General features: G+C 39.9%; 2 protein-coding genes across 5 annotated transcripts; both read right to left on the bottom strand.

Annotated features, from left to right (window-relative positions):
* Positions 1–4,111: 4,111 nt before the first annotated feature.
* LOC116054701 (protein HEG homolog 1) lies at positions 4,112–12,232 on the bottom strand. Of its 2 annotated transcripts, XM_031306382.2 has the most exons (10): positions 11,865–12,232; positions 11,596–11,769; positions 11,230–11,394; positions 9,669–10,829; positions 6,993–7,145; positions 5,875–5,997; positions 5,574–5,702; positions 5,039–5,257; positions 4,805–4,921; positions 4,112–4,698 (listed from the first exon to the last, which is right to left on the bottom strand). In XM_031306382.2, the coding sequence occupies exons 1-10, from the start codon at positions 11,911–11,913 to the stop codon at positions 4,544–4,546; spliced, it is 2,445 nt and encodes an 814-aa protein (XP_031162242.2). In that variant the 5' UTR covers positions 11,914–12,232; the 3' UTR covers positions 4,112–4,543. The 2 variants fall into 2 exon arrangements, with proteins under 2 accessions (XP_031162242.2, XP_035855508.1); XM_035999615.1 differs by lacking the exon at positions 5,875–5,997.
* Positions 12,233–12,879: 647 nt separating this feature from the next.
* Positions 12,880–23,793, bottom strand: ppef1 (protein phosphatase, EF-hand calcium binding domain 1). Of its 3 annotated transcripts, none has more exons than XM_031306381.2 (19): positions 23,422–23,793; positions 22,678–22,782; positions 21,582–21,614; positions 21,288–21,415; positions 21,122–21,182; positions 19,036–19,199; positions 18,846–18,960; positions 18,332–18,378; positions 18,015–18,181; positions 17,886–17,922; positions 17,583–17,732; positions 16,462–16,613; positions 16,123–16,363; positions 15,834–16,019; positions 15,606–15,748; positions 15,069–15,175; positions 14,823–14,986; positions 14,238–14,322; positions 12,885–14,151 (listed from the first exon to the last, which is right to left on the bottom strand). In XM_031306381.2, exons 2-19 carry the CDS (start codon positions 22,730–22,732, stop codon positions 13,925–13,927), a joined length of 2,262 nt encoding a protein of 753 aa, XP_031162241.1. In that variant the 5' UTR covers positions 22,733–22,782; positions 23,422–23,793; the 3' UTR covers positions 12,885–13,924. The 3 variants fall into 3 exon arrangements, with proteins under 3 accessions (XP_035855509.1, XP_031162241.1, XP_031162240.1); XM_031306380.2 differs by having other exon boundaries at positions 22,678–22,785; XM_035999616.1 differs by lacking the exon at positions 23,422–23,793 and having other exon boundaries at positions 12,880–14,151; positions 22,678–22,747.
* Positions 23,794–26,357: the final 2,564 nt, after the last annotated feature.

Consider the following 26,357-nt stretch of genomic DNA (forward strand, 5'->3'; position numbering starts at 1 on the left):
TAAATTATATAGAAAATAATCCATCTGTCCACATATGAATGTCACACTAAGGTTTTGCTACGGACATAGTGAGTCATTTTGCATATACCTTAACATATTGACGGTTTGTTCATTTATGTACAGGTTTTTTCCCCTGTATGTTGGGGTAAAAGTCTGTTTTAATACCGGTACTTAGTATATACATATATATATATATATACACACACACACACACACACACACACACATACATACATACATACATGCATATATACAGGATGCATACATTACCAGTCAAAAGTTTGGACACACTTTCTTATTCAAGTGAATGGGAAAGTGTGTCAAAACCTTTGACTGGTACTATATATACAGTATATGCATGATGTATACATAAAAAATGAAATGGCAGTGGAGCAAGATATTGGTAAAGTACTAGGGAGGTCCAGAGTATGTTGAATAGGGTCTTTGTAAGTCTGAGAAGCAGAAAGGAAAAAAAGTTTTAAATAACTTTCATCCCAGTACTTGATTTTGAAAGCAAAATGGCAGGAAGCAGTAAAATGTTGATATATTTTAACCCTCTTTAATGCTAACCCAACCCCTGAAATATTTGCATTTACTTAAAACTAAAATAGAGAGAATTAAAATATATGTTGGCCTATTTAATTATTTTTACTGTTGTAATACATTATAGATGTCTCCGATTTAACATTTAAAGACCTGTTCAGTTTTTTTAACAATGCACTTACCCTCATTTCCATTTAAAAATGTATGTTAATGCAATAATAAAATCATTTGACTAACGATGGTAACCTATTATTTACCTATTTCCTGTTTAATTTCTGCCAGATTCCTGCCAACGCACAACAGCTAGCCAATCAGAGTTCTAGCTGTTGCTGGTTGGACTTCATTCAAATATGTTTGGCCTCCACATATATGCACACTCAAGGTTTTAAATGACATTATAGCCGCTATTGATAAAAAGCATTACTGTGCAGCCGTTTGCATTGATCTGTCCAAGGCTTTTGACTCTGTTAACCATTGTATTCTTATTGGCAGACTCAGTAGCCTTGGCTTCTCTCACAACTGGCTTGCCTGGTTCACTAACTACTTCCTTGATAGGGTCCAGTGTGTTAAATCAGAGGGTCTGCTGTCTGGACCTACGGCTCTCTCCATGGGATTGCCACAGGGTTCGATTCTCGGGCCAACTCTCTTCTCCATATACTGTATATCAATGATGTTGCTCTTGCTGCGAGTGACACTAAGATCCACCTCTATGCTGACGACATTATACTGTACACATCTGGCCCTTCATTGGATACTGTACTATCTAAACTCCAGGAGAGCTTTAATGCCATTCAGCACTCTTTCCGAAACCTTCAGCTACTTTTAAACTCCGGTAAAACTAAGTGCATGCTTTTCAATCGATCGCTGCCAGCACCAGTTTGTCTGACCAGCATCACTACGCTAGATGGGTTGGAATTATAATACGTGGCCACTTATAAATATTTAGGTGTCTGGTTAGATAGTTCCCTCTCACCTCCAATCTAAAATTAGGTCTAGAATCGGCTTTTTTCACTCATGTTGCCAAACTTGTCATGGTGAAAATGACTATCGTACTAATTCTAGACTTTAGTGACATCATTTATAAAAAATGCCCCAACTTTGTCCTGAAAAAATGGATGTGATGTACCACAGTACCATACCTTTTGTCACCAGAGCCCCATATGATACTCACCATTGCAAACTCTACGCATTAGTCAGCTGGCACTAGTTGCATATCCGGCGCTTAACTCGCTGGTACCAACTTATTTACAAGACCTTGCTAGGCAAACCCCCGCTGTACCAAAGCTCACTGATTACTATAGCTCTACCTACCCGAAGCCTGCGCTCAAACAGATATATCTCTTTAGTCACCCCAAAAGCCCACACCTCCTTTGGCTGCCATTCTTTCCAGTTTTCAGCTGCCAATGACTGGAATGAATTACAAAAAACCCTAAAACTTGAAACACTTATTCCATTCGTTGATTTTAAAGTGCTGCTGTCTGGGCTCTTGTCCGACTGCTGCATGTGTTAACTCTCTTCCATCATACATGCAGTATTGCACATGTTCACTTTATTGGCTGTGAGTGCAGCACACTGACTCACTAGCCTAGGACCTCAAAGTTCTTTTGTACTCAACACAAACCGTCAGTAAATAAAAGTCTTGAATCCAAAGTTCTTCGTTTGACTGTTTACTTATGAATTTCAAAACATAAAGTATAAAAACTTAGGATCTTTACTTTTCTCACAAATTAGCTGTGATTCCGTGTAGTTTAAAAGACTGTTGCTCCAAAGTCCAGTGGCTTCTGGCTGTTTCACAGGGTTCTATTTCTTTTATACTAAATCTAACAGCCAATCAAATTATATTATTCTAGATCACTGGTCAGCTGTTTGCATTCAAATTTCTACGTTCCATTTGCAACACTTACAAAATACACTCAAAATATTATTACTTCCATAGAAATGGCTTCAACATTGTCTCTTATGCCCCAATGCATAGCAATCTTACCTGCACTGCTGTCATAGTTGTTTAATGTTTCTTGCACTATTCCATTTGCATGAACTATATACAGATTCTGTACTACACTCAGTATTTATACTGCCCTACAAAACAAAAAGGCAGTAACTGCATTTTTGGTCAAAAATGAGTTATTATCATTTTCATGACATTCAAGGCATCCTTTGTTATGTGACAAAACATCTTATCTCAAATGTGTGTCGTTTTGGAGAAAAATGGTAGTCGTTTGTACAGTAACTGCAAAAAGCCCTAGTGAAACAAAGCATGAGTACAGTAACTGCAAAATAGGGGTAAGATATCAAATTAAATATGAGGATTGATATGTACAAAGAATAAGCTAATATAAAGTAACAAAAACAGCCACATGTCCAATAATCTACCTACAACTACTTAGCTGGATGACAGGATAACTTGATAACAGCTTAGCAATGTGAGACTTTAAGCAGCCGTTTCAGCACCAGAACAGCTTCCGGGTGGAAAATATTGACCTAAAATGGTCAAATTAGTTTTGGTTTTGGTATATCCATGTTCAGGAAAACAAATGGTTCCAATTATTTCAACTACAGTGTATCTAACACACCCAGAGCCCAAGTTGTGGCAAAATAGTTTTTGGAGAATCTGTAGTTACTGCCTTTTTCCTTGGTATGGCGCCACGTTTTTGGTAAGTAATACAAAGCAAGAATACAGTAACTGCAAAATAGGGGTAAAATATCAAATTAAATATGAGGATTGATATGTACAAAGAATAAGCTAATATAAAGTAAAAAAAACAGCCACATGTCCAATAATCTACCTACAACTACTTAGCTGGATGACAGGATAACTTTAAAGTCATTTTTCTCAGTTCTGCACTCTGCGTAGTTACTGCCTTTTTGCTTTGTAGGGCAGTATATTTGATCCATATTTTTTCGTAGACTCTTTGTTGTATTTTGTATGTTTATATTTTTGTGTATTTAATGTGTCACTCTATGTTGTCTCGCACGTTTAATGCCTTGTCTTGGCCAGGTCGTCGTTGCAAATGAGAATTTGTTGTCAATCGGCTTACCTGGTTAAATAAAAAAAAAAATTAAAAAAAATGAAAGTGGCTGAAAATCAATATTATACAATATGTATCAGTTTGAACCCCTTGTTCTTCATCGCCACCGATGTTGAAGAGTTCTGAACTATGATACGACTCATGCCATTTAAATTCATCCTCGGTAAATCCTGAAGCGATTGAGTAAAAAACACTGCCATATTATCTGCTTCGCTGACGATTGACGAACGTTAACACACTGGAAGTAAACTTGCTGGCTGAGATGTAAAGCGGAAGTTCGTGTCATATAGACTATTGACAATGTGAAAACAATGTACTCAATCATGAAAGGGGTAGAAATATCACGTTAAGCTGGATCTATAATAAATCACAAGCATAAATGAGGCTATTTTTTGTACTTATTATCAGCGAAGAACAAGAAGAGATCATCGGCGTCTGTGGAAATATTGGATTATAAATGTTTCCGCCGTTAATTACTGTGGGCAGAAAGCAGACATCTGAAGATCACATATATGCTTTGGAAGATGCAGATGCTGCTGGATAACAGCTATAACATTTTTTGGGCTTTTCTCTAAGGTTTGTATAGAATGCTAGCTAAGTGCCGAAATCAGTACGGTGCATTGTTTCATATTACTACCATACAAATTTCAATTGGCAAATCTGTCCCTTATCACTGTAAACTTCTGCAGTGCTAGATTGGAAAGTCAGGCATAGCAGCTACGGTAACTAAGTCTTAATCTATCGTCCAATTATGTCAATGACTAAAAACAGTGATTATGATTAATACATTTATGTTTATTCATTCACAAACTAAACACAACATAGACAATTTAAAAACAACAATTAAAATGGATAATTTAATAACTAATTCAATTATGTCATTTCTGAATCAATAGGAAAATAGGCTAGTTTTAAAGAAGAACCATCTGAAATCTATTGCTCATAACAACTTGGACAGGCAGCTCATATGTTTAGCCAGCAGTGTTCATTGTTGTTCTTGGTACACATTTCTTCCAGCTGTAGGGGGAGAGACGATGAGAGGCTGGGCAGACACATTTATAGCCACCTTTTTGGTTCACACACAGGTGGGAACACCCTCCATTCTTCCGGCTGCACTGATTAATGTCTGGAGGAGAAGGAGGGAAAGTATGCATAATTACAGTGAATATTAAACATAAACTTCCCCATTTATATGAATTTAACTCATTATGAGTGTGCATGACCCAACTGACCTTTGCAGCGTCGGCCATCTTTGTGGAGTGTGTATCCTCTGGGGCAGATGCAGCGGTGAGAGCCTGGCAGGTTGACACACTGCCACTCACAGGTCTCTTCCTGGCACTCATTTATATCTGTGTGTGGACACATAAGTTGAAGAAAGCTATTGTGTTTTGTGTATAATTTTTTTTGGGAGAAACATAGGGACATATATGATGTACACATTCAGCTTTTATGTTTTTATTTCTTACCCACACACTCCTCCCTAAGAGTTTCTGCAGTTGGATTCTCAAGTGGTGTTGTTGTTATTGGTTCCTTCCTGTACCCAGGTGGACACTCGGCGATGCAGCTGTGTCCATTTCCGGCTAAGATGTGCCCATACGAGCAGGAGCATCGGTAGGATCCTGGGGAGTTGTGGCACTGCTCCGTACATGGCCCGAGCCCCTTATTCACAGCACACTCATCTATATCTGGATAAGAAAAAGAAGTTTAGGAAAAGGTGACAACCAAGCTAAAGTACATGCATTTTTCTTTTTCAACCTTGTGGTGGCGTTAGAGGAAAAGTCAAGGCATCCCCCAACATTAGTGGGATTCATCATCTGGGAACCTTGAATGTGTGCACCAAATTTCATGCCAATCTATCCAGCAGATGCTAAAATATTTCAGTCTGGATCAAAGTAGTGGACCGACTAGCCGCCATTACCGTCCCTAGAGCCGAGACACTGCTAGCATGGCTAAAAAGAGCGAGGCGTGGTTCACGGTAATGTTTAGCAAGTGTCTCCTAACCTTGGCAGTGGCTGTCTGCAGTCTGAAGGCTGTAGCCAACAGGACATTTGCAGTAGAAGCTCCCGGGGCTGTTAACACAGCCGAACACACAGCCTGTTACAGCTGCTGGCAGCAGGCACTCATCCACATCTGGAAAGATGAAGAGTGATGTAGAAATACTCTTTGTTCATAGATGTAAATGATATAAACATATACAAATGTATAAATACACACAGCCACACACACACACACACACACACACACACACACACACACACACACACACACACACACACACACACACACACACACACACACACACCTGTGCAGGAGGTCTGCTCATGAGCAGGTTGATAGCCATCATCACAGCTGCACTTGAAGGAACCAAATGTGTTGATGCATTTCTGCTGACACTGGTGCTGCCCCTCCACACACTCATCTAAATCTAAACACATGCAAACAAAAGGTATTCCATACATAAAGAACACATATCTTGCACTGGTTTAAAATGACAAAAATTTAATAGAACACACACTATTGTATACAGTCAATCTGACAAAAACACACACAGTCCAGGCTGCAATGAGATGAAAGAACAGAGCAACAGATGAAAGGTGGTCATCGCTCATGCCTCTGATGTGTCTCCTTGTTTGTGTGCTGTTTTGGTCTGTAATGAGAAAACCATAACGCAGATGTTTTCTGACTTCCTGTTCTTCAGAGACAGGAAACAAGGATGTGCAGAAAGGACTCAGCAAACTTGTATATCAGCTCTGGTCTTGTTTTTCCCTGTGTGGCCCTGTGATCTAGAAAAGCACCATTTTCAAAATTGTACTTAAGTACAATACTTGAATTAGTACATACACTTACTTGACAAATCCCAACATACAGTTGAACATGTGGACAAAGACTAGTCAAAAAAATAATTACATCTTTTGATGTAAGGGCCAAAACAAATCCTCATTTTTCTTCAACTGTCTGTCAGACAGGAATGTTTACAAGCCTTATTTGACTGCAGTGGAATTTTCAGCCTAAAACTAAACTATAATCAGTCAAACCACAATGTCTGGACAGGACTATCTGTCAAAGTCCACACTGATAATAACACTGTTCAAAAATAATATCAACACCATCCACTGATGGAAGTCGTAAATGATAGGTTGTCTGTGAGCAGGCACGTGTAACCTTGAGACAATATATAAAGTAAATGTCAGTCTTCTAAGTGCTACACAGTGATCGTGCAGCCATAAATTTCACAGCTCACTTGTATGCTTCTCTGTGAACCATGAAACATCAAACACATAAAACATGTGAAGGAGCCTCCCTGTTGTGCTGTAACACGCCTCAGTGCACGCTGTGTTGTTATTAGGAACAGCCCAGGGCGTCCACAGAGGATTCAGGAAGAATGTTACAAGAAAAAAAGAAGAACATTAATATGCTCACCTCGACATGTCTGTCCGTCATCCAGCAGAGTGAATCCAGCTCTGCAGTGGCATTGAGTTCTGGTCTGGGTCTCGTTGGAGCTCTGGTTGTAGTGCTGGGAGTGAGAGCACAGCTGGGAACAGCCCCCATTGTTAACTGAACAAGGTGTCAACTCTGGAGACAAACCATAAGGATGTATTAATTCGGGGGGAATTAACAAGTTCAAAAGTTACAAAAAGAGAAATGAATTTGAGCATTTACATGAGCGGACTTTCAGGGTATTTTTAGATGGTGGAACATTATCAGAGAGAGGTAAAGGACTGGAGACGACCCAGTTTAAATCTGTGACAACAGAAGAGGCTGTAACTCATCTTTGGCTCTATCAATTCAGAATGAGATGATCTGTATAGTACAAGATCTAATGTTATTATCTTTAAAACAGATAACCGACATGACGCTGCTTGATTGAAATTACAGACTGAAACGGAGTACACTAGACCCGAAACGATTAGTTGATTAATCCATCGACAGAAAAATTGGCAAATAGTGTGACAACTATCACCCAGTCCCAGCAAGATATAACATATGGACTGTTTTATAGACATTCATGTATAAACTAAAAATATTGATAATCGTAATCTTTTTTTGCATGCACTCTTAGTACATTTGTTTTTTTTACATGCAAACTGCATATGTACTGTAAATGTATTTACTTCATATTTTCATTTGTTTCCTACTGCATTTATCAATTACACACCATTTCGTAATACATATATTGTTGGAATATTTACATTTTATTAATTATTATTTTAATTATACATTTGTTTTGCACACCCTTGTAATGCAGCAATCCATAAGATCATTTTGATTATTATTATTTAGGGCTGTCAAAATAACGCGTTAATTTCGATTAATTAATCTGAGAAAAATAACGCGTTAAAAAAAATAACGCAGATTAATCCATTCCATATTGACGTTTGACCCGGAGCCGTTCTAGCCACCATTGGACTGTAAAATGAAGGAGGGAGACGAGAATGTTCTGCCTGGATCAACAACTGGAACATTTACTTGTAAAAATCTTCTTCCTGCCAACCCTGGCTACCGAAATCTGGTGCCACTGATATGTCTGCGCTTCTCTCTGATGCTCTGAAGACGATACAGGCAACACAAACACCGCTGCACGTGACGTTAGTTAACACTATACTCGACAGCAGCTAACGTTAGCCTACCGCTAGCTAGTTAACACTATATTCGACAGCAGCTAACGTTAGCCTACCGCTAGCTAGTTAACACTATATTCGACAGCAGCTAACGTTAGCCTACCGCTAGCTAGTAGCTGGATTAAACACGGTTACTGTCGGTACACGATCCGTTCTGCACATGCGCAAAATGTTCGCGCATGCGCGGTTGTACGAGGATTTACGACACTGCACGATCTGTTCCACGCTTCCGGTCGACAGCCAAGCTAACGTTAGTTTAGCTAACAGCTAATTCGGCTAACTGCTAGCTGAGACAGCATGTAATAACTTTAAAAGACCCTCAAAATAAAACTTGAAAATAAACGTTGACATATATAACAAACACCTAACATATATAACAGCTGTACGTCAGTTCTACTTTACTTGTGCTCATTTAAAATACAATCACTCAATACTTGTCTTTATTGTTATTACTGTGAAGTCTTAATTTAGCTGTAGCCTGCTTTTCCCATTACGTTTGAGTTAACGTTATTTTAGACTGAATCTAGCTGTCAGCTAGCGGTTAGCCGAATTAGCTGTTAGCTAAACTAACGTTAGCTTCCCGGTGGAGGCTAGCCATAGGCTAGCGTGGAACAGATCGTGCAGGTCGTATGGATACGTAAAACAGTATTATCTTGCGCATGTGCAGAACGGATCGTGTACCGACAGTTACAATGCTTAACTAACGCTGAACGGTGTAAAGTTTGACTGTGTTATTTTACTGTAGAGGACTGTGACTCAACAGCGGGATGTAACAATCTGCAGCTGCCGAGCTGCCGTCGGAAAAACAACACAGACGGTGCGTTCAATGAAACTGGTAAACTACAGCTTCGTGGTGCATTTGAAGTTATTGTAAATGTCCTTGGTGGTTGTTTTTGTCGTTTAACAGCAATTTGCTAGTGAAATAAGCTATTGTTATTGTTATACATTATTATTAAATCATTTCATTTTGACCATATGGCCTTAGCAATAAACAAGCCGTTCTTTAATGTCACCAACTGTTGTTTAGTACCCTTTGTTTTCTTTTCTTTTTTTACTTTCTTAAAAAGTATCGGTTCAGGCACCGTTAATTATGTATGCGATTAATTTCGATTAATTGACAGCCCTATTATTATTTGCTATTGATCACTGCTACTGTGATAAACCCTTCCAAGAATGTAGAGTTTTTCTACTTTTACTAGTTTATGTGGGTTGATTTCCCACAGAAATCACAGACAGGATGCACTTTATTTTTAGTGGATACCCATCCTTAAATCTTTTATTTTACATGCCAAAAAACACTGATGCAGTATATTGGCAAATCAACATCTTGCACCTTCCCTTTTCTTTACCCATCAACACACCGTTCCTTTTCCTTGCCAGTGAGTATCGCTCAGGAATGAGGCACATATATAACACCATAAGTGAGCCGCATTCTCAAATGAATCAAAGAAAGTTATGAAGCAGCGACACCACCTACCCAGACAAACAGGTGTGATTCCGCTCCAGGCGCCCCCATGCTGGCAGTAGCTGTGTATGTCTCCATGAGCCAGCGTATAGCCAGGATAGCAGGCATACTGTATGTAATGTCTGTTCTCTCTGGGACCTGGATTCTCTACATTACGAAAGTAGAAGGTCCCGTGAGCGGGCACAGGCGGGTACGTGCATATGGGTCGTCTGCTGAGGCTCAGAGACAGCAGAGGTGGTTTGAAGGTGGCGTTGTGGTTTTCAGTCTGGTGAGATCTTGGCTCACTGGTGGTAAAGTTGTTTGAAGGAACATAAGGCAGCTGTGTTTTCATATTGGACTGAGAGGAGCTGGAACTTAAGGAAGTTGAGGCAGAATAGGAGGGAAGGGGGGCTGATAAGGAGGAAGCAGGTGATGAAGTAGAGGTAGAACTGGCAGAAATTAAATTAACAGAAGAAGATAAAGTTGTTGAAGTCTTGGTGGGCTCCTCTTTATCTACAGACCCAGGCTGAGACAAAGGATGATACTGGAAGCCAGTTTCAGCCTGTTGGTCTTCATCTGCAGTTTGTGAAGAGCCTGTTACTACTACAGAGGGAGTCGCATCATCCTGGGAAGTGACAAGTTCTCCAAACTTGAGCACTTTTTCACTGCCAGGCACAGGAAGTGCAGATTTCATGTGGTAGAGTGGGGAAGTTGGCACAAACATCACAGTATTTGTGACAGCAGCCATAGCTGGTGTATGGGCTGTTGAAAATGATGATGATGTTGGTGAGGATGTTGATTGTTCTGTTCCTGAAACTAATGATAAGGTAGATGTGACAGTAGTAGACAGATGTGATTTAGAGGCAACTTCGTCCACCAAGCCATGCCTCCCAGTTCCTGTTTCCTCATGCTGAGTTGATTGGACTCCATCTTTGACTTTAAAATTGGGAAAATGAACATGCTGCTGCAGGTGGACTTTTGGGACAGTCACTTTAATCCTCTCCCTGTTGAACATTTGGGATGGCGTGTGAGACAGCAAGCCAAATTTGAGGTTCACTTCTTTGGAGGCGGTATTAGCGAGGGTGTCGTAGTGGGATTGTTGCTGGGTCTTCAGAATTACAGCAGCCTGGAGGTTCTGGTGTATGTTTGGCTTTTGCACATTGACACCTGAGACCGAGCTCATCATGTCGGACTCTAACAAGCAGAAAAGAGGAAAAAGATCAAATGGCAAGAGTTAAGGAGGCAAGGGAAGTCTATTTGTACAGCAACTTTCAAACATGACAAAAAATAGGTAGTTACAGTTATAGTTACATTGCAGTGATAAACTGTCTTCTACCCACTGCTGTGCTGTGGAATCAATGAATGTGGGAGAATTAACACAAGACAGTGGCTAGTACAAGATCAAATTTAAAGGAATAGTTTGAAAAGTTGGGAAATAAACTCATTCACTTTGTCAATAGTTAGATGAGCAGATTGATACCACTCCTGGATATGAGATACGTATCAATCTTCTCATCTAAATTTAAGCAAATAAGTGTATTTTATAAAATGTCAAACTATAGCTTTAATAGCTGAGTTTTTTTTTAATGCTCACCTTTACATACAGGCTCTGTGCTGTTCCAGTTGAGGCCCTTACAGTATAACATTGAGGGCCCGTGTAGCCGAAAGCCACTATCACAGCTGAACACTGCCCAGGAGCCATCCTCATTCATGCTGCTCGTCCCGTGGTTAAGCCGCCCTGGGTTGGAGCAGCCGGAGCCTGAAAGAAGGGGAGAATATCATGGAAAGTGATTACAAGTTTGAGTCTGACCAGGGACCTTATTGCCTTTGTTGTTGTTTCCTATCAACTCCCTACTGTGCACTGCAACAGAAGCAAAAAAGCATCCTCTAAATGCATGAAGAAACTGAAATCCTAAAACAAAAAGGTTTACAGCACATGCTTTTGAATGAAGCTCCTCACCGACACAGACTGGGGTGTCCCGGGACCAGTGCCCAGACACACAGCTGTTGGTTTTGTATCCATGGAGCTTGTAGCCAGGACGACAGCGGAAGATCACCAGCAGTCCACCATAACGGAAAAACGTCTGCCCATTCTCCAGGTGTCTAAAAGTGCTGCATCCTTCAGCTCCCCACGCTGTAGGACAGTTTCACAGTGAATGTCTGCAGTTGTCTGAAAACGCAGCTTACTCTTAACAACACACAAGTCAGAAAGTGAACTTAAAGAAGTACCTGGAGCGCAGATGCAGAGCAGAGCGACTAGTGCTGCCAAGAGCCCCATCTGAACTCCCAGATGGGATTGGAGGCTACAGAGAAGTACTTGGAGAGTGAAAGTGGGAAGTATATGGGAGGGTGGAGATTGAGGGGAGGGGTGGGGAGATGTGGTCTGGGATTACTACAGGATGGACAGATGGGAGGAAGGAAGGGAAGAAGGAGGGGTAAGATGGTGCATACACAAAACACTCTGACAGATGGATGAGTAGTTATCAGGGGAGATGCTGTTTTTACCTGATTTAAAGTGAGTAGCAACAATTTAATGTGTTGCTAAAATATATATACTCAGACATAAGCAGTTTGACAAAAAACACTAAATCAATCAGTTAAAAAATAATTAGTCCACAACTCCATTTGTCTCTCACCCTTCACTTCTGTGGGAACCCCTCATCTAGAGTGCGTGTGCACCTGTTTAAAGTGTGTGTGTGTGTGTGTGCACCTTTTTAAAGTGTGTGTGTGTGTGTGTGTGTGTGTGTGCAGGGGTGTCGGACTGGGGGGAAAAAGGGGACTGAGTATCCAGGGCCCTCATGTTAGGAGGGCCCAAAAAGATGCTAGAATGAATAGCTGTGGATGCAGGAAGGGGCCCATAGAAAATGCCTTTCTACAGGGCCCAGAATTTTACGCCCCTGTGTGTGTGTGTGTTTGTGTGTGTGTGTTTGTGTGTGTGTGTTTGTGTGTGTGTGTGTGTGTGTGTGTGTGTGTGTGTGCATACTGCACAAGTTGTTCAGTAAAATCTGAACCCATCATTACTCAACCTGACAGGATGCCTGGACCTGTTTTACAGCTCTCACCGTTTGGTAATTATAGTGGGCAGAGTTAGGGTTAGAAGATATATAGATAGATGCCAGAGTGAAGTAGAATATGAACACACACACACACACACGCACGCACGCACGCACGCACGCACGCACGCACGCACGCACGCAGTCTAATAAAAACATACACAAAACATACAAAAACAATACAACAATTCGTTACAAAAACTAGACAATTTATTCCTTTTTGGTAAACAGCTGAACACACACCAGCTGAAACTCTAACATTAGCAGCAGTGTGTTTCTCCTTTTAATACTTCAGGCATCAATACATGTAAAACTCATAGGTAATACTATAGTAGCCTACTGACATGTAGGTAACAGTGCTACATCACACTGGTACTCCTGCTGTATGTCTGTTGCACAATATGTTTCTTACAAGTCTGCAACTCTGCTGTCAGATGTTACATCTGTGCTAAATCAAACCGTACCTAAAGCTTGTAGTCCCAGAACCTGCTTCAGACCTTCTTCTAGCAATTTATTTTGACTTGGTGGGGTTCTTGGTGACATTTGTGTGTACCTTTATGCCTAGGACTTCCATCTTGTTTCCTTGGGCAAGACACTGAGCCCCAAATTGCTCCCAATGGTCAGATCAGCACCTTGCACAGTAGTTTGTGACAGGCAAATTGTAAAGTGCTCTGAATAAAAGTGATATATAAATGCAGCCATGTACCATAACATAATCCTTTTAAATAATGCCAAATTTCATGACAATCCATCCAACGTTTGTCGAGCCATTTCACGCCGAGAAGGCTAAACAAATGGTGCCTCATTAGGATTCATTGCCTGCGAATCATTAAGGTCTTTACTAAAATTGATGCCAATCCATCTGGTTGATGTGGAGATATTTGACTGTATTGAAATATGGCCTGCTGGTGGTGCTAGATGAAAGGCCAGAGGATCACCATGACTTATCCTCTGGGGACTATTAATGTCTGTAAAAGGTTTCATGGCAATCCGTCCAATATTTGTCGAAAATGTTTGGATGGATGCAACTTACAGATTGACATTGCCGTGCGTAGATCAATGCCGATAGTGTGGCTAAAAACACACCAACAAATGAAAAATGCATCAATACTTTTAAGGTGCATTGTATTTTTTCTTTAACAACTTAAGAAATAAAGTATTTTGTCTTTTCCCTACTTTCCTTCCTTCCTGCTGATCTTGCAGGGCTTCCACACTGTAGTGTTCAGATTCTTCCCTTCACAAATACTTGTCTCCATCCATCTTTCCGTTGAGTTGCTGATCCTTGCTGTCCAGTTTGTGTACCACTCTGAAGGCCTCTAGGAACTCAGTGAAGTCTATGCTGCCGTCCTTGTTGAAGTCGATACTTCGGGCCAGGTCATCGATGGCGCTGTCGTCGATGTCGACCCCCAGGTGGGCGCTGAAGAGACGCCAGGTGTGACGAAACTCTTCGACGGAGATCAGACCTGAACAACACACAAACCCCCACATCCTGAACTGTAAGGAATCCATTTAGAATTTTGGACACTGTCTTTAAAGAGATTTTTTTTACCTGAATGGTCTTTGTCTATAATGTTGAATATTATCTCAATGTCTGTCCTGTATCTGAACAGAGTTTCAGCCAAGTTTGAAGTCACCTAAAAAGGAGGAAAGGGGAAAAGAAAACAGTAGACATCTAAACAATAGCTGTGTTTGATAGAAGCAGGGGTCGAATATGTACTATAATCCTAAAAGTACCAGTATCACAAGGGAGAACAAAAAGGCTTTGGCTGCCAGTTGGATTGTAACATGTTTAAAGCTTGGTGCTGATCCTCAGGCAGAGTAAATTAAGTTTTATTAAGTGCCCATATTTGTGCGCATATTGCATATTTAAATCTCACTTTTCTTCATTTAAATGCTCCACTCCATTTCATTGCATGTATTATCACATGCTTCACAAAATTATCCAACCTCTTTCGCTTTCTGAGACTTAAACCTACTGACAGTTTTAAAACGGTCCTGAAAAATGACTGTCAGGGCTTAAACAAATGTAGTGGAGTAAAAAGTACATTTCCCTCTGAAATGTAAAAAAGTATAAACTTAAAATACAAAGATCTCAAAATACCCTTCAGGCACAGTAACCCCTCACTTCTCTGACCTGAGGCAGAGAAATCCCTGATTCCATATCCTCGAAGCAGGACTGATAGTCCACACTGCCATCTGGTGCCAGACGGGCTAAGTGTGGACGAAGTGTCCTCCAGGGCAGATCCAGTCTCAGCACAGACTCCAACACCTGAGCCCATTCACTGACTGACACACTACCTGAAAAAGATATGCTTGCATATAACAACTATACATGTCAACCTGGTTAAATACATGTAATACGTAAGTGAAAAGAGCGCACCGGTATTATTCAGGTCGTGCTGCTGGAGGCCTGACAGCAGCTCAGAGCGATGGGAGAACAGCTTCTCCTTCAGGGCCTTGAGAGCAGAGCCTTCAGCAGCTCGTACTCTGCAGACACACATGCAAACATAGGCCATTAACTAAGAGCTAACTGTGAGCTTTCCTACTTAAATGCTTAAATTCAAAATGCTTGTTTTGCCTGTTTTATAAAGCATAAAATATACATCTTCTAAACCAACTTCATTCCAACTTATCACCGCTAGTTTTACACTTATGTTTGTAATTCATGGTCAATAAACCTCATTCATATTAAATATGCCTAATTTTGAGTTAAACCCAGAAATTATGAATTACCTTAGCTAATAATTAAGATCAGAGGAACGTATGTTGATGCATAATTATAGCCTGTTTCGTGTATAGAACTATCCATGTTATTTTTGGGCAATTTGGTTGAATATTTTTTATACAAAATCTTTGAAAACGGGTCAAATTTGACCCGAGGACCACACAAGGGATAAACACCAGACGCCTGTTGTACCTCTGTGTCAGGGTGAGTTTGCGTGTTGTGCGGCTGACTTGGTACTGGTAGAAGCGGGGAACCAGTTCTCGGCCCACTTTGATGTAGGCACCACGGTTGCTTCCCTCCTCATAGTAGTTTGACGCTGAGAAAATGGTGATCACCTGTAGAACAAACATGCACGCATTTATTTCTCCAGACTCAAACATTTTTTGGACAATCTCAATGAATTTATTGCAACCCGTCTACCTGTCCACCGTGACAGAGCTCGTATCCCTCCTGTTTGCACTCATGGGATCTGATGAGCAGCTGGAGTCCGTGCTGGAGCAACAGTCTCTGGGTGATGTCAGGGCCGAAGTAGCAGCCTCCTCCTCTGAATGTGTTGGGACTGCAGCCTTTTTGGGTTTTAGGGTCACTCCACAATATATCCACTATCTGCAGCAGATAGGAAGAGAGGCAGATACAAGTGGTGAATAAGACACAAAAGACATCAGTCGCATAATATTCATTTGTTTCCCACTGAATCCACTCCTACAACCTGTTTCCATTCCCGATCATGTTGTGGAGGTGAAGGAGGGGGAACAGAGGACAGAGAGTCAAGAAAAGGCACTTGGAGGTCATTGATAGCGTAAGGCATGCTGGGAGAAGACGGGCACGGACGAGGCGACAGGCACGATGGAGTTCGAGGAGAGCAGAGCGAAGAGGAGGAGGACGATGATGAGGAGGACGACGAAGTGGAGGCGGCGCTGTCTTGTCGGCTGTGCCCGCATCGCCTATTTCTACAGAAGAAAAGGGGTAGAAGAGAGGGTCTGTCGCTTTTTAACAAGAAGTAAAATTGTACATTTGTTCTGTCAGTGTCTGTGGGCTGCTGTCAGACCTCTGGTTGGAGGTTCTTTGGTTCTTGCTGTGGCTGCGCTTGCTGCTGGGACGAGAGTAGGCTGTAGATCTCAGTCTCTTCATCTGTCTGAAGGACTGGCCGATGTCCAGCTGCTCCACGCTGCGTCTGGGAAACCTCAGGGCAGATTTCACCTGGAAGAGCAGAGAAGGAAAGACAGAAATAAAGTGAGGACAAAGGTATTTGTTTTCCAAATTGAAGTTCCATGTCAAGTGTCTGAGGACAGTGGGTAACGTACAGTATGTTGTACAGGTTGTAAAGCCCTTTGAGGCAAAAACTGACTTGACTTAACAAATGAGCTTATACACATCCTTAGTACAGTACTACTTCTTATCTGAAGTAAATTAAAAAGGTAAAACAAATTCAATCCTGTACTTCAGAAGTAATTTGCTGCATTTCCTAAAATTACTTTTAAAATTTTTAGGGGTGTGCAAAAACATGGATTCACATTTGTATCGCAATTCAAGCTCTATCGATTAAAAATCGATTCATAGAATTCCAAAAATCAATTCATATTTTTTAATTTAAAAAATAAATAATTTAAATGTTATTTTTAATTATTTTTATTGTATGTCTACTGCAATCACATGGGAAAAGTAACTACATTTACATAATGTGAATCGTCTTTTTAAATCGAGAATCGTTTTTGAATCGAAAATCGATTTTGAATCGAATCTTGAGACTAAAAATCTATATCGAATCATGACATTTTCTGAATCGTGCACCCCTAATGTGCATTCAATTATAATCCAATGTGATGAATACATGCATGCTCATTTTTCATTTGTGTAACTGATGAATGGTCATTTTCTGGATCTTGGGCCATTCATTCAAAAGAATAAAAAAAACACACACAAACAAAAAAGGTATTTGATATACAGAACTGAATGTGTTTAAATCCATGTAAGTATGTAGCATGGACCATGTCTGCTGGATATGCACAAAGCCAAAGTTAGCCATAATATCTACATTGATGTGTGGTGGCAGTGATTTGTCAGCATTTAAAAAAGAAATGTTTCTCTAACCTCTAGTGACCAACATTGATTATTGCTGTTAAAAGAGTACAGCTGGAAGATAAAGGGTGGCTGCTTGTTTCCACTGACCTTGTGCCTCTCTATGGAACTGAGGAAGTCCAGGTCGGTCTGATCTGATATCCCTCCGTGAACAATCAGGATCTTTCCGTCAATGACTGTTGCGACGGGCAGAAGGCTGAAAACGTCCTGAAACAGCTGGAGGATCTCACGGCCATGAGCCTGCACACAGTCAGCCAAATTTGTAATGCACCCATTACAAAGCTCCACCAGCTGTGACAGTCAGCAGTTACATGCTGCAACCTGCAGAACGTGCAACTGAGTTCTGTACATAATAAACGCAGAATAATGACATGTGTCTGGACTTGACTGTACCTTGTGTTTCTGCATGACTTCTTTTGTGAACCCATATCTGAAACATCAATGTAAAAACATATTCTAATTTTAATACTCCCATGTTTGTGGTAAACCTAAATGGATAAATGTTTTCTTCTTTCTACCAACCTGAGGTTCATTATGTGGTCTTCATGGTTTCCTCGGTTCAGGTGCATGTAGTCGGGGTAAAGCAGCAGGTAGGCGAACAGGAGGATGACCACTTCGATGGACTTTTTCCCACGGTCCACAAAGTCCCCATTAAACACATATGGCGTCTCCGCAGAGGGAAGGCCATTCTGAACAACAGCAACATGCCGGAAAAATCAATCAACTTAAAGATGTATTTACATAAAATTGGATGCATCTGCATAAAACAACATTTCCCTGTAAAAGAGGTAGTAAAGGATTCTAAAGACAATTGTTGGATAGAAAAAAAATGGCTTTACCTTATAAAATATTAGAAGTAAGTCATCAAGCCGCCCATGCAGATCACCTGTACCAAAAGGAAAATCACAGGATTGCAAGATTTGGTATCTTATTTCTGGCTTAATTGATCCCTGGCTGATTTACAGAGGTGTGAAAACAACTCAACCCACTAAACAGTGTGTGTTTTCTGTTTTAGTCACAAGTATTCTTGAGTTTAATGAGATGCGAATTTGCAGGAGGAGGCAGCCGTGGAAGAGGAGTCAAGTGCCTGATCAGTGTGCAAATAAACAAGACCTCCATTCTTGGAACGCTGCCATTAAGATACAGAAAACTGTATTTAAAACACATTTGCAGACATCAGCGATTATTTAACTGGTAAGCAGGTCATTAATGTATTCAGCAGCACACTGTACTGTGCAATGTAGCAGGTGCACAAGCAGAAGCAAAATGATCAGACTGAAACGTTTGTTGTGTACTTAAAAAACGATTTTGAATCTTGAATAAACAAGTGAAACTGAGATCATGGTCACCCACCACATATAGTGATCTCATTGGTGTAGGATGTCGACAAGTGGGTGATGTTGGGCATCTGTTTGAGGAGCTTTTTGGTCTCGCACAGCAGCTGCAGAACATATCTGGCATGTAGAGTCTGCACGGAAAAAAAATAATGAAGTCCCAGAAAGCAGCCAAAATCTAAACCAAGACAATCAAAAGTATTCTGTACCTGCTGCTCCTTAAATGCACTAAGGAGAGCATTCGTATCAGAGACGGAGAGAGGAAACGAGAGCCGGGGCCCGGTGTACAACTCTGGAACAGGGATCATGTTGTAGCAGGTCTCTCTGTCTAACCAGGGGTCTACCACTGGGTCCAGCAGCTGGGAGATCAAGTCTGGAGAACACAGTGTGAGGAGCTGTGAACATACTTTCATACTATCATAGCCATAAAGTAGTCCTGCTCATTGATCTGCAACATTACCGGCCTAAAACCGGAGATATTGGAGAAGTAGACACCTTGGAATAACATATATTACAGTACAGCAAAATCGCTGACAGTCGACAAATTGATATCACCTTACAGTATACAGTCATCGCCCAACTGTGATAGTTCAGGTATAACCAGCACTGAAAGCAAAAAGTAGATTCCCCACACTGGTTTATGCTCCCATAATCACTTAAATTACCGCACTGTTTTAATCCGTCATGGATCTTTGTCAGACCCGATAAAGGACTTAAACTTTAGACTCCACAGATTTTACACACCAAAGTCTGTTTACAGATTTTGGGTAGTATGACTGAATATGTGGAAAAAGCCTTTTGTGCCTCTAGTTGCGCAAAATCTGATACATTGCCTTAAGTGATGTCCTTATGATATTTCAGAAGGAACTATGTTACTTTTTAATCCACATAATTTATTTAAAAACTTAAATTTCTTGATAATTTACAGATTCAGATTAATAAAACAAAATACAATCAACAAATAGATTATTTGTAATCTATAATATGTATATTTTAATGCTAATACTTTTGTGCTTTAACTTAGGTAACATTTTGAATGCAGGACTTCCACTTCTTCCACCACTGCTGAACAGCAATCAGATGGTCTCTCTAAGTAACATGAATGAAGTAAAACTCTTTTGTAGGTAAACAAAATAAAGGGTTTACCCAATGAGCTAAAAACCCATACACAGATTTTAATTATCTATAATAAAAACTGTTGACACAGCATCACATCTAGCTCTGTGTGAGCTCACTGTTGGATTAAAAGACCACTCCAATATGCTAATGAAAACCTCTAATTTATGCAAACAAACAAGGCATGAACAGACATCTACCTCCAGGCCTATTTCGCTTTTGTAAACCTTTTGTCTATTTCCCCTTTAGTGTCTTTTAAATGTCCTCTATTCTGTCACAAGCACACTCACACACAAAGATGGTGATATAGTATTTATATAATGATGATATAGTATTTATATGATAAATACAGGCAGCAAAAGTCTGGCCTCTTTGCATCACTTATGTTGACTCAATTTTAAACCCATGTAGACGATGTACAGTAGATGTTAAGCAATGAGGGCTGACCAAAGGATTAGCTCGTCAATGAAGCATTATGCTTTTTGCTGGATGAGCGGGTCAATACATACTTAAGCCACAGCTGTGTAACACACCAACACGTTGGCCTCCACATTCACAGTAGTTGCTAAGCAACAGGATATACGCAATAGATTTTCTAATGTAGACCAAAACACAGAGGCATGAAACAAAACAGGGGTTAGTTTGATGGAGGTAAAAAAAAAAAAAATACATCTACTGTATGTATAATCTTCCAAAAACCATTAAACCCCATCTGATAACTAATATACTAGTTGAAATTACCATATTATTAACATTTCATCTCTCACTAGTTGTGTTTACCAATAAATGAGTTGAAAACATCCTTCTTTAATCATGCAATTTCACATAATAGCAAACCAGCTTCAAATAAACCTAAAAAAAGATGCTCAAAAGCTTTAAAAAAATACATGAATAAAAAGGCAAAATGGTGCAGAATAACTTGACTGTAAGTGTTAGTATGTCAGAGACACACATTAGGAGTGAATGCTTTACATGCACAGTGCAAAATAATAAAGTACAATACAGTTGTCCTTCATTCATATCCATACAATCCTTGTTACTAAATGTGTTTTACTCCAACCTAAAATCAACTTTACTTCGGACATTTCCAAATAACAAGGATGAAGTCAGAGTTTTCAATACACAACATCTTATCTTTTCTTAAAATGATGTGGATAAAAGAGTATTTGGGCTCCTAACCTGGTCCATTTCCATTCAGCTGAGTGAAGTTGTCGAGCATGAAACTGAAGAAACTGGAGAGCTGAGGAAAGAAAAAACAAAAGAAAAAAGGTGTTTTAAGCTTTCGGATGCTTCTGAAAATTAGCATCCATGTGTACCTTGAGTAAAAGCCTGCGCTGAGAGTCACCTGGAGCTGGTCCTGTTCCCCGGCGTATTCAATGGACTGAAAGATGTTCCAGGTATACCTGCGCCTCATCTCCAGACGGGCCATATAGCGCCGGTACCATCGCTGGATCAAAACCGCTGCCTTCATAGCTATGACAAAACACCAGCTGTTTGTTTTTTTTTTACATTTTATATATATTCACATTTTATATAAATGGGAGACATGTTTATTAAATATCTGATTATATACACACACACACACACACACACACACACACACACACACACACATCTTTAGAGATGAGCAGGGTCTTACTCAGAGCCGGGCTGGGAGTCTTAACTGTGTCATCTGTGAGAAGAAGAAACTACAACTCAGCATAAGAAACTGGTAATTAAAGACAACACACACGCACAAAGAGAGATAACAAGACACAGGGGAGGTCACTATTATCAGTGGGACTGGAGAAACTAAGCATATTAAAAGCGCTTTCAGGAGAAACAGCACTCATTTAAGAGAGACGGAGTGTGAAGAAAGAAAAGCACCATCTGTCAAACATCTGGGGTGTGTGCAACAAGTCGGAGGAAAATCTATCACAGCAAAAATGTATTACCATCAGATTCATTCTACACAGTGTGACTTTGAGATGAGTAAAATACTAAACCATAATAGTACTGCCATGACATCTGCTAATAACACACTAAGGAGCACTTCCCAAGTAGTAACATAATGATTCACAGAGGAGATCAATGAGACAAAAATGGAGCAAGAAAAGAAGTGCAACTAATGATTATTTTTTATCATCGATTAGTCTGCCAGTTACTTTCTTATTCAAATCAATTAACTGTCAATTAACTGATTAGTCTCTGAAATGTAAAAAGAACTGTGACCAAATTCTCATCACAGAGTCCAAAATGACATTTTCAAAAGTGTTATTATATATATAATGTGTATAATTGTGTGTTTGGCATTATTGCTTTAAGAAAAGACTTAAATGACTAAACGATTATCAAAACAGACTAATCGATTAATCGACTATTTGTTTGCGCTCCAGTTTTTAATCTGGACTAAGAAGAAGACAACAGATATTGCTAGGATCTATATATAGGATCTATACTGTGAATGCCAGACTATGTAGCAATTACATGTGCAATCTTAAAACAACTTAAAGTATGTAAGGACACAAACATATGAGTTACACAATGTAAGATTTCAATGATTTCTAACATTGCACTCCAATTAGTATCCAGAAATATTTGTGCTCAGCTGGTCTACATCCACAGACTCTAATTTGATGTTTTTTTTCCACACCTTTCCTCAGGGGAAAAACATCCAAATGTCAACATAATCCAGCTTAAGTGAAGGAAAACATGTAAGGACCATAATAACAGCTCCCTCCTTTAACACATATTACCTGTCTCCACTCTTCTCCTTTGTTTCTCCGTAGCAACGGAGGTGCCACATCCCATGATTAGTCAGTTTTTTCAAAGTTGAGTCCCATCTGGCTGGTGGCATGCGACTGCTTCCATGAGAGAGTAAGAACATTAGTTGTCATGCTGCATCATTAACTGGTTGTTTGAATGAGAGAACTGGCTTTCACTCTTTAGTTCAGATGTCTCCAGAACACTTTATCCAGTCTCGTCCCACAGCAGCAGGGTTTACTTCAGTGAGAATTTCTGTCTTTAGTTGGTCACCTCTTGCAATCTTTAGAACTCTTTTCTGTTAAGCATACACTGCCCCATGTGTGTGTGTGTGTGTGTGTGTGTGTGTGTGTGTGTGTGTGGGGTTATATATGAACATGCATTAATCAAGCGATCAATATAAAGTCAGAATTGATCTAATTAGGGAACAAAAAAAAATGGAGTTAAGGCTCAATGAGTTTCCTTTCAGCGTATCCCAGCCCTTCAACGATGATCTGCAAATGTGCATTAAATTAGGCTTCGATATAAAAACATATGCCACAATAACGAAGCATTGGCTGCTTATCACGCTTCAACACACTCAAACAACCCATGTTTGAACAGAAAAATCTAACTAAAAAGGAAAATGTTGCCTACTGCGCATCACTTTCCTTTTCACACAGCATCATATTCCAACGACGTGCTGATTTTACGCATCCGGTGCAAGTAAAAATCCTCTGAGTGTTTTTTGTTCCTACCTGCAGCTTGTATCCGCGCGTTCCAGAAATCATGAAATTGGACACACAATCCATGTGATGCACACACACAAAAACTCGCATCGAAACTGCAGAAACTGCTCTACATGTCTTCTCAGTGACTGATAGGTTTGAGTGTGAAAGATATTGGCGGCGATAGTGTTTCCAGAGAAGCTGTGGACGCTACAGGAGCTGCTGCAGGAGGAGACGAGAGCACACAGGAGGGAGGTATCAGCAGGTGGATTTAAAGCACAGAAACCACAAACGCCAGCGCCAGCTCGCTGTTCCACCTGCTCTGCTGTTCTTTAATAGGCTACTTCTGAAACATATTCCCCAGGTACTATTTTCCACCATGACGCATTTCACTCCTGCATCACTTCTTTGCCCCTGACCCACCTAGCCAAATGTGTGATTAAGTTTAAGGATGCCAATTTACACTTGAAAAAAATGTGATGAAACTAGCCATGAGGATTTAAGTGCATCAGGTAATCAGGATGAATTGTAATGGTTGCAATGACCTTTACTCGGCACCACCCTCAGGAAATCCTAACAAAGTTGTTTATTTTAACCCTAAGTTTCAGGTGTTTATGAACAGCCTTTTTGATGGCTTCTAGAAGGTTAGACTTTTAGTGTCTTGTTTGATACACACCCAAATATTCTTTTCAAAGTCAACATCCACATTTATGGGGAAAGTAATTAAAAAGCCTAATAATGAATGTTTACATTTACAAAACGTTTTGGAGAAGCAGACCTATAAAACTATGGGTTGAGATTTGAGGACAGTTTCAATTTATATTTTAAACAAGCAGTAGGGCTACCTTTGTAGTGTAACTCATGGTAAGGCCTACTCACTCCCATTTTTAATTTTTTTTTGCAGTTGTACGTTTTGAATGCAGACTGGATCTGACCCGGAAGTGAGAGATCTACTGCAATTTGTAATTTGTCTAAAAGAAAATAAGATAAGGCCTGAATCACGTTAGCCAAAAAATATGCAACCAGAGTAATCAAATCATTCCTGGATGTGAATTTTGCATCCAAAACTTCTAATAAAACATGCACCCTTAAATCATGTAAAGAATCAGCTGTAACTTACTGCAAGGGCTGAGTGCTCCATGTTATTTTACTTACTGACTCAACAGCAGCATGCAAAACTTGCATCTTGTATTAAAAGGCAGATAAAAAATTAAAACTCTTTAATGATTAAAGTTAATAAAATATTGACATTTTCCAACTCATGCAGCAGCTTTCGTATGAATCCGCTGTCGTACAAGTGTGACAGCAGCACTGATCTCCTGCAGAGTGATCACTTTTAATCTGTTGCTTTTTGACAGCCGGGAAGCCTCTGAGCTCACCAGTCGGAGCAGGACTGGTTTGGGAAAACGGAGCCGACTGGCCAGGAAGTCTCGGCTCCTCATCCCAGCTGGACTGACCTGCAGAAGGGATGCAAAGCCACAGGTGAGTTGCACTTGGAAAGACAGAATGTTTAGGATCAACTTATATTATTATAAGTTATATTAAAATCATCCCATGAAAAGCAAGAATGTTTGGTCAAGTTTTAAACAACACATGTCCTTGCAAGTTACTGCTTTTGCTGTAGTTCTTACCTCTTTATGAGCTCTGTAGATGAGAGTGGAGTGAGCTTGAATCCTCTTCTTTGTTTGTGGAGGAATCCTACGCGCTGCTTGGACAGAAGCCTTCATTTTGCTGTGTCAGTTTTGTAAAAAAAACACACTCAGAAAAAGAAATCAATGGATGAGATTGCGCACACACAGCCTTTTTCAAAAGGCCACCAGGAATGACAGTGGATAAAAAAGACTGTGTGAGAAAGGAAAAGGATGTTTTAATGAACACAAATTGAAGACAGCTTTGCTTAATTAGGCTTAATTACTTTCACCCAGCAGGCTTTGAAACCCTCGGTGAAGTCTTTGGCGTGAGTGTCTACAGTGGACACGTGGTCATGATCAGTTTTAACCTTTTAACCTAAGACAATTTGTGATGAACGTTTGAATGCGGTGCCTGCTCTTATCTTATTCTTGAGATAATAGAAAATGTAGAATCCTAATCATGATTACATCTGGCAAAGAAATGTATTTTATTATTCTGGAGTGAAAGACTTCCAGACTTTTTTCTACATCCAGGCTTCCCCAACTTATCACCAGAGAAATAAACTCAGATGAGCAAAATTGTTGATTTATTTTTTTGGTATTTTCTCTCATTTTACAGGATATTTAAAACATGTAAATTGTGAGAAGTTGTAGATTTGTAGAGGGGATATTGTTTTTAAGTAGATCTTATTCTAAGGTAGACTTTTGTATTTGTTTTAATGGTGTCTATTGTTAACATTGACAGTCTATTAATCAAGTTCTTTGGCGTATCAACAATACTGGATTACTGAGCATGGTACTTATATTGATATTTACTTATATGCTCTCTTTTGACATAAACAAATAACATAAACAAGACTTTGATAATAATCAAGAAAGTTCTTGTTACTGTACAGTACATATCGGCCAACATATACCAATATATTCGTGAAATCAGGCACTTCGGGCTGTACTGAACATGTTTTTCCTCCTTCATTTTTAAATAAATGTAAATTATCTAAAGGTATTAATATAAATGAAATTATTTAACCTTGTCTTTCTTTTCTTTCTTTTTTTCTTTCTTTATTAAGTATTAAAATTATGATAATGCACATGATAATTCAAAAGGCAAATGCAGCAAACATGCAAGGAGAGCCATACAGTCACACAAAAGTCGACCTTCTGGCCAATCATATGGATCAGCTGGCCCAGCATAAACCATCACCACCCTCCAGCTCTCTCTCTCTCTCTCTCTCTCTCTCTCTCTCTCTCTCTCTCTCTCTCACTCTCACACACACACACACACACACACACACACACACACACACACACACACACACACACACACACACACAC

This window comes from Sander lucioperca, chromosome 3 (genome assembly GCF_008315115.2).
Source record: "Sander lucioperca isolate FBNREF2018 chromosome 3, SLUC_FBN_1.2, whole genome shotgun sequence".
Classification (NCBI taxonomy): domain Eukaryota; kingdom Metazoa; phylum Chordata; class Actinopteri; order Perciformes; family Percidae; genus Sander; species Sander lucioperca.

Excerpts from the sequence above, each read along its gene's own strand:
- LOC116054701 (XM_031306382.2), bottom strand. The coding sequence starts at position 11,913 with ATGGGGCTCTTGGCAGCACTAGTCGCTCTGCTCTGCATCTGCGCTCCA. Across the intron at positions 10,830-11,229 it reads CACAGAGCCTGTATGTAAAG|AGTCCGACATGATGAGCTCG; the intron begins GTGAGCATTAAA and ends TCTGCTTGTTAG. Across the intron at positions 4,699-4,804 it reads AGATGGCCGACGCTGCAAAG|ACATTAATCAGTGCAGCCGG; the intron begins GTCAGTTGGGTC and ends CTTCTCCTCCAG.
- ppef1 (XM_035999616.1), bottom strand. The coding sequence starts at position 22,732 with ATGGGATGTGGCACCTCCGTTGCTACGGAGAAACAAAGGAGAAGAGTG. Across the intron at positions 18,379-18,845 it reads CAATGAGATCACTATATGTG|GTGATCTGCATGGGCGGCTT; the intron begins GTGGGTGACCAT and ends CTTTTGGTACAG. Across the intron at positions 16,364-16,461 it reads CAAAGAACCTCCAACCAGAG|AAATAGGCGATGCGGGCACA; the intron begins GTCTGACAGCAG and ends TTTCTTCTGTAG.